The sequence below is a fragment of the Acomys minous genome (assembly GCF_964271855.1).
Source record: "Acomys minous genome assembly, chromosome: 3".
Classification (NCBI taxonomy): Eukaryota; Metazoa; Chordata; class Mammalia; order Rodentia; family Muridae; genus Acomys; species Acomys minous.
In genome coordinates this window covers 95,864,447-95,883,632 of record NC_140485.1, presented here as the reverse complement: position 1 = coordinate 95,883,632, position 19,186 = coordinate 95,864,447, and the positions used below count along the sequence as shown (strand labels likewise).

The following is a 19,186-nucleotide window of genomic DNA, read 5'->3' as shown; positions in this document are numbered from 1 at the left end:
TTTCGTGTGGTGCCACATGCATGCTTTCAAAAGGCTGCTTTTCACTTGAAAATTATAACCCTGCTACTGGTAACAAATACTGTCAACTGTTTTCCTTAAAATGACAGGCTCGCTGGTTCACTTTTGTGAAAGTGTCTGCCAGGTAGGTACCCAAGCCTGCAGAACTACAGTTTGTCTGTCAGTCATTTTGACTGACTGGTTCTGGGAAAGACACGGGGGGCAGTTCTCACAACTTACACAATTGCACGAGCCCTTCCTTCCAGACACCAAGACGCTTTATGTACATGTGTTTCCCAGGGGTCACGGGCCCCAAAAGACTCACACACAGGCTACTTAACAGCTTTCACCAATTTATCAACTTACATAAGCGTAGATGGCATTTCTCCCTAATGTTTTCACTCACCTTCTCCTCCTGTCTCCAAGCCGCCCTGTGAGTGTCTGAGAACAGAGGAAGGGTCAACCACCTCCAGGGCTTGGTGCCACTGCCTTGACCTCACATGCTCACTGAAAAGGCACAGGAATCCCTAGGATCTGCCGGCCACTCTTTGAGAACTGATTCTTTGTATTTCCCCCTATTTTCCTTTGGTGACAAACTGGGCCATTTCCACAGACACATGCCACTGTCTATGTGTCCTGTAGGCACCTTCTCCTTTCAGAAGCTTTTAATACAGCACACAGGCTGTATTCAATAGACTTGGCTTCATTCTCAGAGAAATGTTTTTGAGGCTCAGTTTTGTCACTCAAAACTTCTGTAACTCTTGAGTGAGCTACGGACCCTCTCTAAGTCCATTTTTCCTAGAAAAATCAGGGGATTGAATTTATTATTATTATTATTATTATTATTATTATTATTATTATTATTATTATTATTATGGTTTTTTGAGACAGGGTTTCTCTGTGTAGCCTTGGCTGTCCTGGACTCACTTTGTAGACTAGGCTGGCCTTGAACTCACAGATCCACCTGCCTCTGCCTCCTGAGTACTGGGATTAAAGGTGTGTGCCACCATGCCCGACCTGAATCCATTAATCTTCAGGTACCTTCTGGCTTTCAGATTTTATGGTCATACACACATAAACACACACACATACACACACACACACACACACACAGAGAGAGAGAGAGAGAGAGAGAGAGAGAGAGAGAGAGAGAGAGAGAGAGAGAGAACATATGCAAGAACATTGCGAAAATGCCATTGCCATTTTGGCGTTCTCCCCAAGCCTGGTCACATTGTGAAGTTCAGGAGTTATCCTCCTCAACAGGCTTTGGACAGAAATCAGTACGTGAGGTGCTCAGGTGATGCTCAGAGACTTCCCAATTCCCAAGAGGCTGCTGGAGAATATCAAAGGTTCCCGATATGAGGTGAAAATCAGACTAAAAGCTAAAAGGAAACAAGAACTTAATAAACAATGCCTCCACCAACCATGGCCTCAGAAGAATGCATCTTACCAAGGCTGCTCACAGGACAGGAGCACGGATGTGGGGCCCGTGGGAAATGCAATGGACAGAAGAGGCAAGCCACTGGCCTGCGGAGCTTCAGGTGTAAGTTTGTGTATAGCTGCTCCCAAGACACCTTACACACACTGTCCCCCTCTTTCTACTAGACATTTTGAAGAAAAAGAGAACCTGTGAGTTTGCTGGGGGATAACAATGGAAGGAGCTGGAGAGAAGAGAAGGAAGGGGCAACCAGTATAATGAAATTATAACTTAAAATGGTATTTTTAAAAAAGAAAGTCAATATAGCCTCAATTCCCTTTTCTCTATGGATAAAAAAGACAGGATGCAATTTATTCAGACATTTTGGGGCTTACTTGGCATTTTGGTTACATCAGGAGTACACAATAGAAACTGTGGCTACAAACTGGCTCAGATGTCACAAGAGAGTCGGAAGCAGCTGTGGGAGGGAAGATTGGACCTCGGCATCTCCGCTCTGTCCAGCTGAGAGCCAACCACAGCACGCACTTTTCACCCATAAGGTAAACGTGCCCCATGGATGTGGAAGCAAAGGCAAATGCACACTGGAAAGTATGACTCTGCTCTGTGCAGGCTGCTCAAGCGATTGTGAGAACTGGCTACTATTGTAAAGGAATTCTCTCACTAAGAGCCTCGACAATTGGTAGTGGTAGGAAAAATAAAAAATAAAAAAATAAAAACAACAACAACACAAAAAAATACCAGATAATGTGTGGCCCATTTTACGCCATCCCACTAATGCACTGTAAGTTAAGAACAGCAACATCTTATCCACTGAGAACAGTCAGGAGACGCCGGCTAAGAGCTCCGAGCTGCTTAGTCTAAAACGGGAAATGAACGCAGGGCAGTAAAAGCTGAAAACCGTTCACTGTCTTACCATACATTTCGATTTGTTTATCTCAGCATTTCTCCCTCACATTTGATTAATGTATAATGTAAAGAAGCAAGGCTTTTGTTTTTCCTCCCTGGGGTGCAGGGGTGGCTGAGGTGGGACAGCGAGCATGAGGCTCTTGCTCTAGGCCTATCGGGAGCTTAGTTGTTTCTAGCGTTTCTCTCTGTACTTTTTACTCTTAAACTTTCCGATTATTTGGGGCTACTGGTCACTGGTGAGAAACTGTGAACTTTCTTAACTCTTAACTGCCAGGCTGATGGCTCTAGCAGCTGTACTTTAACTCATAAACTCTCAGGCTGGTGGCCTTGCTATCTGAGGCTGCTGGTTGTGGTGAAATGAAAGAAAGAAAGAGAAAACCATGCATTCACACAAACACAGGCAGCTCCCACAGATCATTCATAAGCATACATAAAGACACTGACAATCAGACAGACAGACACAGAAATGGTGGATGGTGAATGGAGGAAAACTCCAAGCAACCAACAAGAGCGTTATTTCTCACCTGGGTTTTTATAATATCTACAAAAAAAATCATCTCATTCAAAAATAGATACAATCGTTACATAAAAAAGGAGTTACAGTAGAGCTACTGATTCTATGTTCTTTCATTAAAACTATATCTATCTAGATACTTTTGTTTGTTATAAGTTTAAAGCAGTGGTTTTATCTATATGTTCATTATGAGTTTTTTATGTCAAGGTTTTTTTAAAGAAACAGGTGCCTCTCTTGTCTTGTACAGCTAACTATTTATTCTTTGTCTCTATATTCATACGATGTTTCTTATCGTAGTGCACACTGGGGCCTTATCCTTGGACTAAACCTAGAATGAATGTATCTCCTTGATTATTAATTTGTTTCAATATTGTTTTCCTTCTTGGTGTAATTCACATGGAAGTTAATAGAGCTCCTAACAGGCTTTGCTATATTGTAGGAGGGCTTTATAATTACCTGAATCAATTCAGGAACCATTTTCAGAAATTATAAAGTCATCTGTAGGAAATCTATCTAACAGAGAGAGTAGCACCTATAGAGAGATATTATTATGCTATAGGTGCATAGCCGCCATGCCAGCTATATGAGACAAGCTGGCAGAGGCAGTATAGCAATAATAGACAGTATTAAGGCAAAATCCCTGAGGCTTTGCCTAAGCCAGGGACACACCCATCCGTCAGGCATGCAAACTAAAGGAGGAGGCTGCCACCAGGAAGCTCCCTTGCTTGCTTCTGCCAACCCAGCATGTGACTGCTCCCAGCAGTATAAGATCCCTAAAAGAGGTGAACCTACTGACTGTCAAACATTATCCAGATTGTAAGCAGCACTTACTATGCATCAGGTGTCACGCTAGGGACAGGAGTTCTAAACCAGATGAACTTGCTTTCAAATAGCTTAGTCTTTCTGACTCGTTTAAAATCAACCTGCTACATGGTAGCATCCATTTACTAAGGACTTGCTGCCCTTATAAAGATGAGAGGGTAGTTGGCATGGTTTTACCTATGAAAATGTGTAACTGGTTTTACTGGTTTCTGGTGTTGCTCCGCAAACTTGCTTATGAGAGCATACGGAAGAGGAATAATAACATTCATAAACATGGGAGATTGCGGAATGAGAAAAGACTTGCTGGCCAATTTTAACTATAAATGGCGTTTGTCTTTTTTTTAAAGTCATGCAGAAAGACCCAGGAAAGCTGAGTCACATCTAGCACTGAAGAGCCGTATGTATACGGACAGTGATCGCAAATTCTTGTCTTCAGGCCACATTTTCTCTTAATTGGAAATTCTTCCCCTTTATGCCATTTCATACTGGACACTTATCCATTTGACCAAAGGGAATGGGTGTTGGGAAGGCATAGCGACACAGCATTAAGCCTCAATCACTCCATCTGCCCCAAATCACTCTACCCACCCACTACATACAAAACTGATGGTTATCTGTCCAGCTAACAAAATAACAAAAAGCTAAGCTATTTGGTTCTTATATACAAAGAATATCCCTTTTGTGGCCTTATTGGAGATACTCTGCTCCCTCAGTGCAGAGGTAAAAAGACAGTGTTTTATAGGTCTAAATACATCCTAAAACTATAAACTCTTTATCAGTAACACATTTTTTTCACTTTAATGTGTTCACAGATTCCTAGAAAAAAAAAGGAGAAACAATTTTTAAAACCAAGTATAGAAAAATCTCTCGAATTCCTGAGTTTCTTTAATCTAGAGCTTTTTGGGGTGTAAGCACGTCCTTTGGCTGTCCTGTCACCAACTTGCCCCCAGATTTGCACCGATCGGGTCCCAGCAACACATGGCTCTATCTAGTCAACCACACTATGAAACTCCCGCTCCCCGGAGCTGGACGGGATGGCAGTCACCTGTAATCCCAGCATCTGGGAGTGTGACACAGGAAGATCATAAGTTGGTGGTTATCTTGGGCCATGAGATTGTGACGCCTGTCCTTTTACATCTTCTTGGTCCATTTAACTGACCCCCCTCGGTACTGTGGATGAAACTTGGGGCCTGGTGCAGGATGGGAAAGTGCCCCACCTGGACCAACAGCACCAGACCTCTTTTCAGACCTCTTTTTGTGTTTTCAGATGGAGTCTCACTACGTTACACAAGCTGGCTCTGATCTCACCGTAGCTCAAGTTGTCTGTAAGCTTGCAATTCTCTTGCCTCAGCCTCCCTAGCAACCAGGACTACTGGCCTGCACTACCAGGCCCAGGTCTCCTTCTCTAAGCCCAGTGCTGGGATCGCACGGCACTGCTGTTCTGGTCCTGATGGATGCAGGAGATACATTATTTAGCCTTGTTTCAAATCCATTCTCCACACCATCTCCAAACTGACCTTTCTAAAATGCAAATATAAGCACACCACTCTCTTGATTACAATAAAGCTTTGAAACTAAAGGTCATGCTGCCTCACTCAGTCTCTTCTAATGGTGTTCCCACATGTGCATGCCTGGCCCCTCACCACCTCCTTAAACATGGTTCGGATGTGGCCTGACCCCCTCCTCCTCCAGGGCTCATATGCTGTACCCTGATTTCCCTGGTGTGGTGGTATCTTGGATTCCCAATGTGGTCCACTCCTTTTTAGGGGTGGGGCCCAGTGTAGGGCTGATAAGATCTTTAGACAGGAAGAATGTTTTTTTTTTTTTTTAGTGAGTTTTAATAAAAAGAATGAGCTTGGTCTTGCCCTTGTCTCTTGGTTCCTGTGTCACCATGGAAATTCTCCCACTTCCTCTCCCTGTGGTGTCTGCCAGGAGCCCTTCCTCAGAACTGACCACTTAGGATGCCCATGCGCAGAACTGTGAGTCAAATAATCCATTTTTCTTTAAAGTGTGCTGCCAGGCTATTGTGTTACACTAATACAAGAGGACGAAGGCAGGTCTCTAGAAACAGTGTATAGGTCAGAGTTCAAGGTCACACAGCCATGTGAAGAAAACTTGGGATCTCAAATGAATCTGTGAAAGTGCCTGCATGTGGCATGCCTTATCCCTCAAAGGCCAACACACTAAAATCTTAAAGTATCAGGCATTTTACATACCTTAAAAGTCAGTAACAGGAGTAGCTACAATGAAGCCTACAACTCACTATGCTAGGGACCCTTCAGCAGAGCCTTCCTCGGAAGCCCCAACGAGTCCATCTTGTTACAGTAAATCTGGCCTGCTAAGCAGCAGCAGGTGCTACTGCACCGTAATGGAGACACACACTCACCTTCTCCCCTGGCCCTCCGCCTTCTTACTTCTTGGGATTTTCAATTTGACTTTATTTTATTGCTTCCTGCTCATCACTCTCCCCTCCCCTGCCCCTGGGTCAATTCCTGGGGTATGACAGGAGTATGCATTCCAAAGCTTCCAATGCTGTGGCTGTGAAACTAGCACAATTTAATGCATGTGCGAATGAGTGTGTGTGTGTGTGTGTGTGTGTGTGTGTGTGCACGCACGCACGCGTCACTAGGAAAAAACAAAGGAATGATTTCTTTAAATATTAACAAAACACAAGAGCAGTATAGTGGAGACATAGAAAAGTGTCTACAGACCCAGGTCATGCTACAAGACCAAAGTACCGGCTGCTAACACCAATAAGCCTCAATTCCTACAGTTTAACCTCCATTCCGGTGGTTTAAAAAGGCAGCTGCCAACCCATTTGCAGTACAGTTGTAGACATCATGGGCACCAGAAGCAACCAGTCTGGTTTTGAATCCCAGTTTCTCCATTTGCTGTCTGCCTAAACTTGGGCAAATTACATCACTGCGCACTTTCGTTTTCCACCTCTGTGGACATAACACAAGCTCCTTGTTCAGGTGTCTGTGGGAAGTGGGGCATTACAGGAAATAGAGGTTAAAGTGCATAGGACAGAGGCCATCACACACTGAACGTACAGTAAGCGATGGGTGATGCTATTCCTCCTAGCGTGGGTCAGAAAGCTGTCACACTTGGGTCAAATGCAGCTTTGGGTATTTGTGTTGGCAACACAGACAACTGACCAGCATGGGCTTAGCATGAACCTCTAGGCAGCATTCTACAAGGGCTCAAGTGGCCGTGCCTAGCTCCCCGACCCACTGCACCCACAAATCAGGGGAAGCCTGTATCTATGGGCTTCTTGGCAATTTTTATTAGTGAAAACACATTTAACATTTGCTCTTATAATTCTCTCCAGCATAGAAAAGGAAAGCTGGTAAGGCTCAGAATTTCAGGAACAGCTGCCAGATAACGAAGCACGTAGAGACAGGCAGGCCCGGAGCATCTGAGCTTACGGCATGTCTATCATCGTTTTAGATGTCCTGGAACCTGGGCTGCAGCAAGGGAGGCTTCAGGGGCTTCACCCAAGTCTAGTTTCTGCTGCTTTGAGCATAGCTCTGGGGGACTAAAAATGAATAGTTGGCATTTTAAGAGCCTGGTTATAGTTCCAGTTTAAAGGGCACACACACACACACACACACACACACACACACACACACACACAGCCCTCTCTAAAACTCACTTGGCAGTTGCCATGACAGCGTAAGGCAGCACCTACCAAGCTCTTTGTTACCCTGGTGAGGATGAGGCACAGAAGCATACTCATCACAGACGCTTTACTAATTAAGTGGAAAAGGTTAAAATACATTTCTAGATCCACATGGGTTTCGCCTGTGCCTGGACTCAGGAGAGCAAATGTTGAAATATGAATAAGTAATTACTAAGTGAGTAATAAGTAAGACAAATAGCATATCTGGGACTGAAAAAAAGGGAAATATTTGTATTCTTTTCCCTTCATCACTGTCATCTCCTAATGAGCTACATCTTACTATTTTAACGGAATGGTGGATTTGAAGCACTCGGTTTAGCTACCCAAGTCTCTTATTTCCTAACGTACTTTTGTCCTTTGTCTTGTTGATTTCAACTCATACTTCCATATGCTAAGTAGCTATGATGAAGCAAAATGGTTTCTAAGTTAATGAATTTATATATTTCCCTTGCTTCCAAAATAATAAGTAGGGAAAGGAAAGATACTGCCGTGGAAGAAGGGAGAAACAGTGCCTCGTGTGTGTGTGTGTGTGTGTGTGTGTGTGTGTGTGTGTGTGTGTGTGTGTGTGTGTGTGTGTGTGTGTTTGGAGGGTACAAGAGACAGAGCACTAGCTTCTGTTCTTCCGGTCTCATTAACCACCCTCAACCCAGACAGAAATCACGCACTAAGTCCCCATCAAAGAAGCAATACACTCAGAACTGACCAAGCTGGGCTAAGAGAGGGGAGTGGACATCCAGCAAATGTCAACACTGCCAGACACTGGCCTAGTCACCTCCCATACAGCCCTACTGAATCTCCACAATGACCCACTTCACAGAGGAAACTCAACAGAGTATGTCTTGTCCGGGAGCCTCCTCTTGTCACAACCCTGTGCTTTGTCCTGATAAACAGAGATGACATCTAAAGGCAGATAAACATGATGACCACAATGGCAACTTACTAAGCATGTGTTCCAGACACTGCGGAGCCCCTCCCCTGTGGCAGGTGCTATGGGAACTAAGTTGTTGTCGGTTCAAGGTAACTGTTGTCATAATGTTACTGTGCATCGTGTAAAGCCTGCACTTGGGTTATTCCCATGCTGATTTCTCTACTGCACTATCTGGTTTCAATCCTCGAGTGGCATTACAAGGCTTATGTTAAGAATCTCCTGTCTCAAGTTTGTGTAAACACTGTTGACCATTTATTCTCTGTCTTGTCAATAAAAAGTGGATAGCCAGGAACTGAGCAATAGAGAGAAGAGGGTGGGACTTCCGATTCCAGAGAGGGGCGGAGAAAACAGGACAAAGAGGAAAGAACTCCGTAAGAGGCGGCTGACGCGTAGAAGGCCATAAATCAGTGTTATGGAGATTGTGGCCGGGAGGTACCTAGATTATCTTAGACGGATAAAACAGTACATTTAAGCCAATTAAATAAATCATAGTCTCTCTGTGCCTATTATTTGGGAACTAGCTGGGCTAAAGGAAAATTGTTGCCTTATTACTTTCATGTTACAGGTAACAACCCAGAAAGCAGCATGATTTGAACACTATTCTGTTGAACTCAGAATTTCCTAACTCCTGTTTAGCTTCCACCAAGTTATTAGCACTGATGGGTTCCTGCAGCAGCAAGAAGAGACTAACCCGTGCATGCTTTGGAGAAGTGGTTCTCAACCTGGGGGTCACGACCCCTGGGGGGGGGGTCAAACGACTTTTCCACAGGGGTCACATAGCCTGCATATCAGATGTTTACATTAGTGTTCATATCAGTAGCAAAATTACAGTTATGAAGTAGCAACGAAAAGATTTTATTGTTGAGGGTCACCGCCGCATGAGGAACTGTATTACGAGGCCACAGCATTGGGAAGGCTGAGAACCATGGCTTTGGGGGGTCTTGTGGTAGACCTAAGGTCTCTCTGGTATCAAACTGTTTCAACACCCCCTCTCTACCCAGCTCAGGGCAAATGAATGGAGGGAAGCCATGGGGTGCAGTCTAAGACTGCCACTTCTTCCCCGCCCCCCACTGCCCCGCCCCCCCAGACATAGTCTTCAATAAAGAAAGTAGCAGGAAGAATGCCTTTGTGTGTCAAATTATACTACGTCAGTAACAAACTGACATTTTCCCTGCCAAGTCATCAGATACGTTCCACAAGTGGCATGGACACAGAGATCTTTTTTAAAAGATTTAATAGAAGGCCAGCGAGATGGTTCATGGGTAAAGGTGCTTGCTACCAAGGCTGATGACCTGAGTTCAATCCCTGGAACACATATGGTGGAAGGAAACTGCCCTCTGACCTCCACATATGTGTTGTGGTGCATACACACACACACACACACACACACACACACACACACACACAAAACAAACAAATGAAGTTTTAAAAAGTTTTCAAAGTGGTATCTAGTACTTACAGTTTTACAACACCATCTGAGCACCTGGAACAACACAGCTGCTGACTGCTTCTGTCCTGTTTATGGTGACTCTGCCCCAGCTGAACAAACCTGCCGATGACAAAGGATGAGTGTCAGCTCCTGTCAACCAGAGTGGACATTCACAGCCATGGAGACAGGGCGGAACCGCTTCTGCATCTCCATTTTCAGTGTGACACTTACACAACATGGAATGCAGGACCCATGGAGTCAGGGTGATCGAGACCCGGACAGGAAACCTGCTAAGATACCAGAGCTTTGACTCAGTTTCCTCCAGAGCCTTGCTCCCAAGCACACTCCAGCTACTCCAGGGAAAACTGCTGTCTATCAAATAGAGGTGCCACACACAGCCATCTTCTCCTCAGAGACACAGGGCAGTTTGTCGTCCTGTTCCCATGGCTGGTGACAGGGCAGGATCAAGGAGCTGATTTCCTTCCTGTTTTCCTACCATTTAAAATATTTTCCTTTGACGACTATGGATAATCTTATCATTTATTTTTCATAAGCTTTTTTGAAAGTCAAGTGCTATGGTTGTGCAATTCTTAGTGCTGCTGACAAACTCCCTGGGGCTGGTTCTCATCTGCGGCAAGTGACAAATTACGTCTGGTTTTGGGACGGAGAATATTGTGTAACAATAGCTACACACATTTAAAATTTCTCAGATAAAGGGTACAATCTCTAGTGCGCACGTACACGCATACACACACACACACACACACACACACACACACACACACAAGAACATTGTGAAGGGGGGAGGAGGGGCTAGAGAGGAGACTCCATGGTTAAGAGCACTGGCTGCTTTTCCAGAGGATCCATGATCCATTCCCAGCACCCCCATGGCAGCTTGCAACCACCGCAAACTTCAGTCCCAGGGGACTCCCTGGTCTCCTGTGGGTACCAGGCAAGCATGTGGTGCACAGACATACAAGCAGACAAAATGCCCATACACATAAAAGTAAAATTTAATTAATAAAGAAAGAACACTGTGGCCTGTGTATGAAGCTTCATGGAATTGAAAGCTTCCAGGTCTGGTCAAGAGAGCAAACTAAAGCCGCAGGAAAGGCAGGGAAGGAAGGCAGAGAGCAGGGCTCTGCGGGCAGAACAAAAGCACAAAACTGAGCAAGCCGATGGTTGCAGCTCAGTGCAAGGAAAACAGGCAGGAGAAAGGGAGGCAGGGGGACAGGGTCAACAGTAAGTGTCCCCTACCCCACCTTGAGTCAGCTGTGAGTCCCAATACAGTGCTCTGCAGTCCCAAGTAATCTGTGTCCCCCACCACCACAGTGCTCTGCAGTGTCAAGTCAGCTGTGCCCCTTCCCAGTGCCCTGTAGCCTGAGTCAGCTGTGCCCCCACTTTCCAGCACACTGTGTCCCCAAGTCAGCTGTGGCAATTCAAGCCAGTCCAGGACACCATCGCCATGTGCACAAACTCCAGTGGACACCAGTTTACTGGATGCAGACCTGGTGGTAGGAAGGCTACCTGCTAGTTTAGGGTAGACGTACATGGGCTTGCTGCTGGCTCTCTGGATCCAAGGAGGCAGCAAGAGAGCTCTAGTAGCCAGCTAGGACAAGAGTGGAGCCATGCAGTCCCTGAGCATGTCTGGGTCACCCATGGCCTAGCTACCCCATAGAAACTTCTGTAGTTTGGGTGGACTCTCCCCCGCCAAAGGCCCATGCATGAAGCTTATTCCCAGAACAGGGCCACTGGAAGGTTGGTGGTAGAAACTGTATATACGGGGCCTAGTCAAAGGTTTTAGGTCACTGTGATATGACCTCAAATGGAGGCAGGGACCCCAGTTTTCTTTGCCTTTTTTGTGTCCCAGTCATACGATTAAACACTTTTGCTAGCATACATCCACCCTACTGTGATGTTCTGCCTTTTCAAAAACCCAAAGGTCAGCTGACCATGGACTGAAATCTCCAAATTTGTAAGTCACAGCAAACCTTTCTTCTTTATAAGTTGATTATCTCAAGTATTTTTGTTAAAGCAGCAGACAGCTGACTAGCACAAAAGCTGCCAGAAGGAAGCTTCTTTGGCCTCCACCAATGACTATGGATGATGAAGAGTAATATCCTACAAGGCCTGAAGGGACAGAGTGCTAACAAGAAGGGGCCACTTGCACAGAGGGAAGGGATGGCCAGTGACCCCATCCTTTCCCCTTTCGTTGTAAGCACCAATAGCTGAGGGGATCACGAGAAAGTATATGCTGTCTAAACCACAAGATTCCCAGGAAGCATGGGATACATCTCCTGGTCATGTCACTGAACAGCCCTGCACTTTTGGAATGATAATCTCTTTTAAAATCAACTATGGAAGTGTTTACAGAACAGACTAACCACTGCGAAGCCTTAAATGAACAGAACAGGAAGGTGTCAGATGAATGAGACTTATTCAGGGTGGACGCCTCCCCGCTCTGCAGCCATCATCCCTTCTGTGCAGCCTGGCTTTCAGCCTCCACAGGCTGGTTGTTTCCCAGGGATGCTGAGGGTGATACAGCCTGCATCTCAAAGGGGACATGTGAGATAGATCTCAGAGTGTGAGCCAGGAAGGCTCCAGGAGAGGTCATGGCTGAGGCAAAACAAAAACAAACCACTTTTCTTCTTGTTTCAACTGAAGCAACACTTCCGTCCTTGCCAAGCAGGACAAGAAGCAACAGCACTCAGTTACCAGCCCCCACCAGCAGTCCTTCCAGACCACCCTGCTCACGGGTACACTGCAACACAGTTACGGAGCTAGTAAGTAACTGGGCTCATGTGCCGGGGTGGGGGTGGGGGTGAGCAAGAGTGGCTCCATGCCAAGTGACTGACTCGGCTCTTGGCCAGACAGTGATGCAGCTTTATAAAAGTGTCAAGCTACGAAGGCAATTTTGTAGTCAAGATATGCCATATATTTTATGTTTCATGCATCATAGAATAGATGTTAGTGGTTTGAAATAAAAACTGGCATCATCCAGGTTAATGCGTATTAAAAGGAAATGTCCTCCTTAAGAGGAGCTGAGTATCGACACTTATATTATAGAATTTATATAAGTTGACCATAAGTGAATTAAGCGGGGCTGTCTCCATGGGACATACAGTTATCCAAAGGTTGACCTGGGCTCTGGTGGTGCTCATGGTGGTCCTGCCAGGCTCTTGACGTTTCAAGGGAGGAGGATCCCTTAGAGGATCTAAGAACCCTGACCACCCACACCCCACATGCCTAATTTGGTACCATTACAGGAAATGGATTCCATCTGGTGGATTTCCCTCCTTTCAGTGAAATCTGGCTTATGGCACCCTTCCTTGGCCACTTCTCCGCATTAACCACCTTAGATGTAAAGAAATGCAAGGTTTTGAACCATCGATGTCCAGGATTCAGTTTCAGAGAAGATACCTCGATCTTGAGAGCTGGGGAACGTAGCCATGCATCTGTGTCCGGCTTTAGCCAGACATGGACAGTACGGATGTGTAAATGTCTCATGATCTCTCTCCTGATGCACCATCTGAAGCGCTGGGTCCTCTACCCCCAGGACGAATCAGGGTTTCATACTCAGGCATTTAAGTGCTCCTGCATTGTAAGTAGAATCTACTGCCTTCTATGTCACTGTGTTTACTTTTGTGATGGTTAGTTTTCTCAACTTGACACAAACCATAGTCATGGGGAAAGGGAAGTTCCGGTGGGAGGCTGTCTCTGTCAGTGTGGCCTGTGGGCATTCTCCTGATTGCTGGGGGAAGCAGAGGGCCCAGCTTTCTGCGCATGCTGCCATTCTGGGTATTTGGGCCTGGACTGTGTAATAACTGCAGCTGAGCTGGCCGCTAAGACAAGTTCCTCCGTGCTTCCTTCCCGCCTCGGTTCCTGCCTCCAGGTTCCTGTTTCGGTTCAAGGATGGACTGTGCTCTGTGAGCTACGTAAGCCATCCCCTCCTCAACTTGGTTCTGTTCAATATTTATCACAAAAAAGTTACAGTGTATGTCACAATAGTCATGGTTCACTGTTTTTCTTTCCTTCCTCTGCAGAAGTCCCTTACCTGGCATAAATGGAGAGATCTTCCTCTGACAGGCAATCAGAGAGGCTAATTCCATACACTTCCTTCATGGGCTGCACCACATTCTAGAGTTTCAAGAACAAGAACCAGTTAGAATCATCAGATATTATCCATGTTAATATTCCCAGAGAGGAAGAAAATGAGTCTAAGAATTTTTCCACAAAAAGGAATAATACGTTTTGGGGTTTTGTTTGTTTGTTTGTTTGTTTGTTTTTTCTTTTTTTTCTTTTCCCATATTGCTCATTAACCTTCAATTAATGACTTTCAAAAAAAAATCTATTTGTTGGGAGTGGTGGCTCATGCCTATAATCCTGGCACTTGGGAGGCTGACATAGGAGGATTGTAGTGAATCTGAGGCTAACCTGGGCTACATAGTGAGTCTTATAGCATAGCATAGCGTGAGACCCTGCCTCAAAACAACAACAAAGCCTCCCAAATAACAAACACAACCTCCAAGAAAACTATGATTTCTGTTTCTTAAGTTGTTTTTTAATGTGCTAAACAAACATGGCTGCTATATATAATGTAGGAGTTGGCGGTTTACTTATTTATTTATTTTTCTGTCAAAGGCCAGACAGTAAATAGTCTACGCTTGTTGGGCTGCATGGCCTCTGTTGCTACTCAGCTTTGGCACACAGTGTGAGCCACCATGTGCAATGTAAGTGAGTAGGCCCGGCTGGCTTCCAACATAACTTCATTTTCACAAACAGGAAGTGGGCTTGATCCGGCCAACTTCACCAACTCCTTGTCTAGCAGGATGAGGTTTTTCCTGCATTCTGATTTTTAGCTCTTTCTAGAGAGCAACTGTTTCTGTCCACTTGCTTCCCTTACTGTGTTAGTAAATAGAATTGGAGAGGACTCGTTTCCACCAGGGCTGTGCCAAGACTTGGGGATACAGATCCCGACCCTGCATGCCAAGTGTCCAATGGGGGAATAAATAGACAGACATGCAATAGGCTGGACAGGACCCTCTGACAGCTGCTGTAGTGGTGAGCACTACAGAGAGGAGCAAAGCTCAGAGCATTTCCAAGGTCTAAGCAGAACGCAGCCATCCTATGCCGTGCCTGGGGCAGTGCACGGAAACAGTGTGAGTGGGGTAAGTGACATTTTCCTGCTCTCGGCCTTTGAAGCGAAAGCAGAATTTTAAAGATCATTTTCCAGAACCTCGGGCTGGATCACACATGCTTCCTGCCCCCGCACCTCAGTCACTTTGGCACTGTCCCCGGTGTCAGTCATCTTGATGGGAGTGGACCGCTGAGACACCGAGCCTTCATCTTCCCGGTCAGAGCCAGAGTCATCCTCGGAGCTGCTGGATACGGCCTCCTCGCTGGGGGGCGGTGGGGCACTTGCGGCTGTTTTCCGCTGTAGGACAGCTTCCTCTCTGTTGCTTTTGTTCCTTTAAGAAGATGTGCAGGGTATCAAGTCTCTTCTTGGTAACCTGTTGTCCTTCCTCTGAGTGCCACCAGGTCTCCCCCTCCAGGGAACATGGTCAAAGGTGAGGCACCAGAGTATGTGAGAAAGTAATATCCCACTCTCCACTCTACTGTGGAGAATGTTCTGTCCATTGTCTAGATCTGGGTAGGGGTTTAAGGTTTACCGCCTGTATTGTCCTTGGCTGGTGCCTTAGTTTAAGCGGGACCCCTGGGCCCAAATCTGCCTATCATAATGTTCTACTTGTGGGGGAGGTAATCCCCCTCAGGAACAGTCATAGAGGAGGGGAATAAGGGGAAAATGGGAGGGAGGAAAGAATGGGAGGATACAAGGGATGGGATAACCATTGAGATATAACAAGAATAAATTAATAAAGGGAAAAAAATAACATGAATAAAAAAATAAAATAAATAAATAAATAAAATAAAATTTAAAAAAAAGAAGAAGAAGAAGATGTGCAGGAATGTGCATCTTCCGGGTGCACAGGGAGATGTGAGAAGCTAGCGGCTAGATTCAAGATGTGCTGGGTGGGAAGCCTAGTACTTATCTACACGTAATGGAAATGTTGTAATTTAAAAATGAGCCAATGCACTCTTGGAGGGCAGCCGCCCTCTCACCACTTGCCTCCCGCAGCCTCTCCTGCTAACTGAAATTGGGCCTTTCTACATTTCTGTCATGCTTGAGATCTTAGAGGTTGTGGTGTGGAAACTGGGGCTGGAACTTGGAGCTTCCTGCTTGCAGGGCAAGTATTTTACTGACTGAGCCATCTCCCTGTGCCCCGCCCCCTGACTGTTCAAACACTTCACTGTATGCTGCTAAAAACACATAATACTTGGAAACATTTCAGGAAAGAAAATTTATAATATATCTCGCCAGAGTTAGATATTGCTAAAAAAAAAAATCCATTCTGATCTTCCCCAAGTAAAACTGATAGTATTTCTATGCTACACTTCCCAGAATCACCTTGGGTTCTACCTCCTCAATGCTTTCCTTTTTTATACTCTTAGCATCTGCTCAGTGCTTAACGTGACTCTCCTGAAAGGTCAGGAATTTAAGGCACAGAAATGGTGCGTCTGGAAAATATTTGTATATGGCCCTTGTGTAGATTATACATAGCTAAAATCCAATCCCATAAACACTCCTAAACACAACTGGGATACCGCAGCTACAGTCTTGCCATGACTTCCGGTCCAAGTAGAAGACCGATGTTACCATTGTGACAGGCAGGTCACCTGGGGCGAAGGAGAGTCTTTGGCCAGAACACTATGTAATTCTCTCAGGTCTCTCAGTGGGAAGATGCTAACATGGAGGGTTCCCTTCATGTTATAAGATATACAAATGTTCTTTCTGCAAACAATGTTACCGCCGTGTACTGCAAGCCTCTCAAGGTCTCACTTACAGTATTACTTGCTTTTCCATTCAGGAGCCAACAAAAGTTAATACACTAAGTAAAATAACTTAATTTTAATTGTTTTATGTTGAGAAACAAAGAAAGATGGATTATTCATAGAACATCTGCTCCTGTCTTTGTACCATATGCTATGTTCACAATTTAAATTAATAAAATATATCGGGCTGGAGAGATGGCTCAGAGGTTAAGAGCACTAGCTGTTCTTCCAAAGGTCCTGAGTTCAATTCCCAGCAACCACATGGTGGCTCCCAACCATCTATAATGTGATCTGGTGCCCTCTTCTGGCCTGCAGGTGTACATGCAAACAGCACTGTATACATAATAACAAATAAATAAATCTTTAAAAAACAAACAAACAAAAAAATCATGTTGCTGAGATTAACATAAATTCTACTTTCAACAGTAGTGAACATTCACGTGACCCCAGTGCTATCAATGAGCTACTGATACAGATGCAACCAACAGACTTTAAAGTCTGCGGCTTGACATCGTTAGCTCTGGGTGGAATATTACTGCAAGCGTTACTGTTTTACATAAGTCTTTAAATTTTCATTCTATATGCAAATCTTACCCCAGTACAGATTTTCCGGTTTCGTCTGGTTTTCTTACGGTAAATGGACTTGGATCAATGCCAACAGTTTTAGGCATGAAATCACTAGGAAAAGATGAAAAAAGGTAAAATGCTATATAAGCCACAATCCGTGCAAAAGACGCTGGATTCATTTCAGGTCATACTCGCTGTTTTCTGCTTACCTTGCCTCTGGTTCTATACACATTCTAACACAAGTGCTCGGAGAAGCTTCAGTTGATGGGCTGCAAAAAGCCTATGAACTAACAGCGCTGGGTGATGTCCATGTGACCATGGTGACTTAAGCTTATCAAACGCGTATTTTATCCACAAGGCTCATCTCAGGCTTCTTATTGTTAGAAGCACTAACAATGCTTCATGGCCCAAGAATTTTTAATGTAAAGTTGTGTTGGCTGGAAAGTGATAGCAGCTAAGGCATCGCTAGGATGTAAACCCTCAAGTTAAATATGACAGTTAGTCCTCAGGTTATAAAAAAACAAAACGAAACACTGGCCAAACACTAAGCTGTTCAGGTTTAGGCACCATAGTTTTAAGACAGACCACTGAAAGAGGTGGACACAGTGATCAAAGCACAGGGTCAGATGAACTAAAAGAGCAACGCCCACCCTATTAAGCCAGGGCTGGTTGACAACACGGCTGTGGGAACGCTTCATATAGAAGCTGACTTATTGTTTCGCTCACTGAGCTAAGCCCACATCCCTTTTCCACATCAAATTCTGTGCCAGGCACACCAAACAGTGCCAGTGCCAACCGCACAGCAGTTCTAAGAGTTCTGCTAAGAACCCTGTGTCTGGTGAGGGTATTGCTCCTACATTGTGCCTGAATGCTTCCCCCCCACCCCCCAAGCAAATAAAGTAATCTTGGGTCTGGCTCAAAATGTTTATCTAAGTTTATCTTATTATTTTTCTGTTTTGGTTTCTTGAGACAAGGTCTTACTGCATAGGCAAGGTTCGCCTTGAGCTCACTCTATATCCAAGGTTGGCCATGAATGCACAGCAATCCTCTTGCCTCAAATGCTGAGATGACAGTTTGTATCACCACACTGGCCAAACGTCTACTTAATAGTCTGAAAATGTCTTGGCAATGCAATTGGATTGTTTTCTCTCTTTATAAACATATAGGAGTGAGAAGGAAAGAGGGAAGAAGAGGGGGAGGAATAGGGAGGAGAAGGAGGAAGAGGAGAAGGAGGAAGGGGGAGCACCTGCAGATTCGAGGTATGTGAACTTGCTTGCTAACTAAAATGTATGTGTAGCCACACCCACACTCCCACTGCGGGTAGAGCCACTCGCAGGCACATGTTTGTAAGGAGCAGTGAGCGCGGGAGTCACCCAGTTCTCATGATCCAGCAGAGGTTTGGAAAGTCAGAAGGGGGCTCTGTTGTTATTTTTGCTCTCACACTGTAAATGAGTGTCCTTTAAGCCATCTATTCAGGGCCACTTTTCACATTTGGGTGTATTTTCTGTTGCTAATCTTGCTGTTTAAAATAGTCCCTGAGTACAAGGCTGCGGCTGTTTAGTGCTTCTAACAATAAGAAGCCTGAGATGAGCCTTGTGCTTGAGTTATGCTGATCTAGCTATTAGCACAATGCTGGGAGGGAGGGAGGAAGAGGAGAGAGGACAGCACTGGAGGGGAGGGCAGGGGAGAGGAGAGGAGAAGGGGGAGGGGAGGGAGGCCATGGGGATCAGAAAACCTGCATAACTTTACATAGACAATGCTGACCTAAGATGGCCATTCCAGCTTTTCTAGAGCCACGAATTCATGTTAGCCCTCAATTTCTACATTCAGTGAAAAATACTGAGTCGATTCCAACTGGCAAACTAGAGCTAGTAGAGAACAGATGCCAACTTATCAAGTCAGGGCAATTAACCCACTAGGCTAATGAGGGAGCTAAAGTGACAGACTCCCCATCACAGGAGGCCCTGTCCTAAGGCCCCACTCTGAGCAGCTTGCAGGGCAGACTTCTGGTA

General features: G+C 45.1%; 1 protein-coding gene across 1 annotated transcript in view; it reads right to left on the bottom strand.

Annotated features, from left to right (window-relative positions):
* The window catches only part of FIG4 (FIG4 phosphoinositide 5-phosphatase), a 118,793-nt gene that overhangs the window by 17,619 nt on the left and 81,988 nt on the right, over nucleotides 1-19,186 (bottom strand). Inside the window, exons 19-22 of the mRNA XM_084775102.1 lie at nucleotides 17,202-17,285; nucleotides 14,989-15,184; nucleotides 13,771-13,853; nucleotides 9,747-9,836 (exon numbers count right to left, since the gene is read on the bottom strand). Coding sequence (XP_084631228.1) covers nucleotides 9,747-9,836; nucleotides 13,771-13,853; nucleotides 14,989-15,184; nucleotides 17,202-17,285 — 453 coding nt within the window. The remainder of the gene's footprint in view (nucleotides 1-9,746; nucleotides 9,837-13,770; nucleotides 13,854-14,988; nucleotides 15,185-17,201; nucleotides 17,286-19,186) is intronic.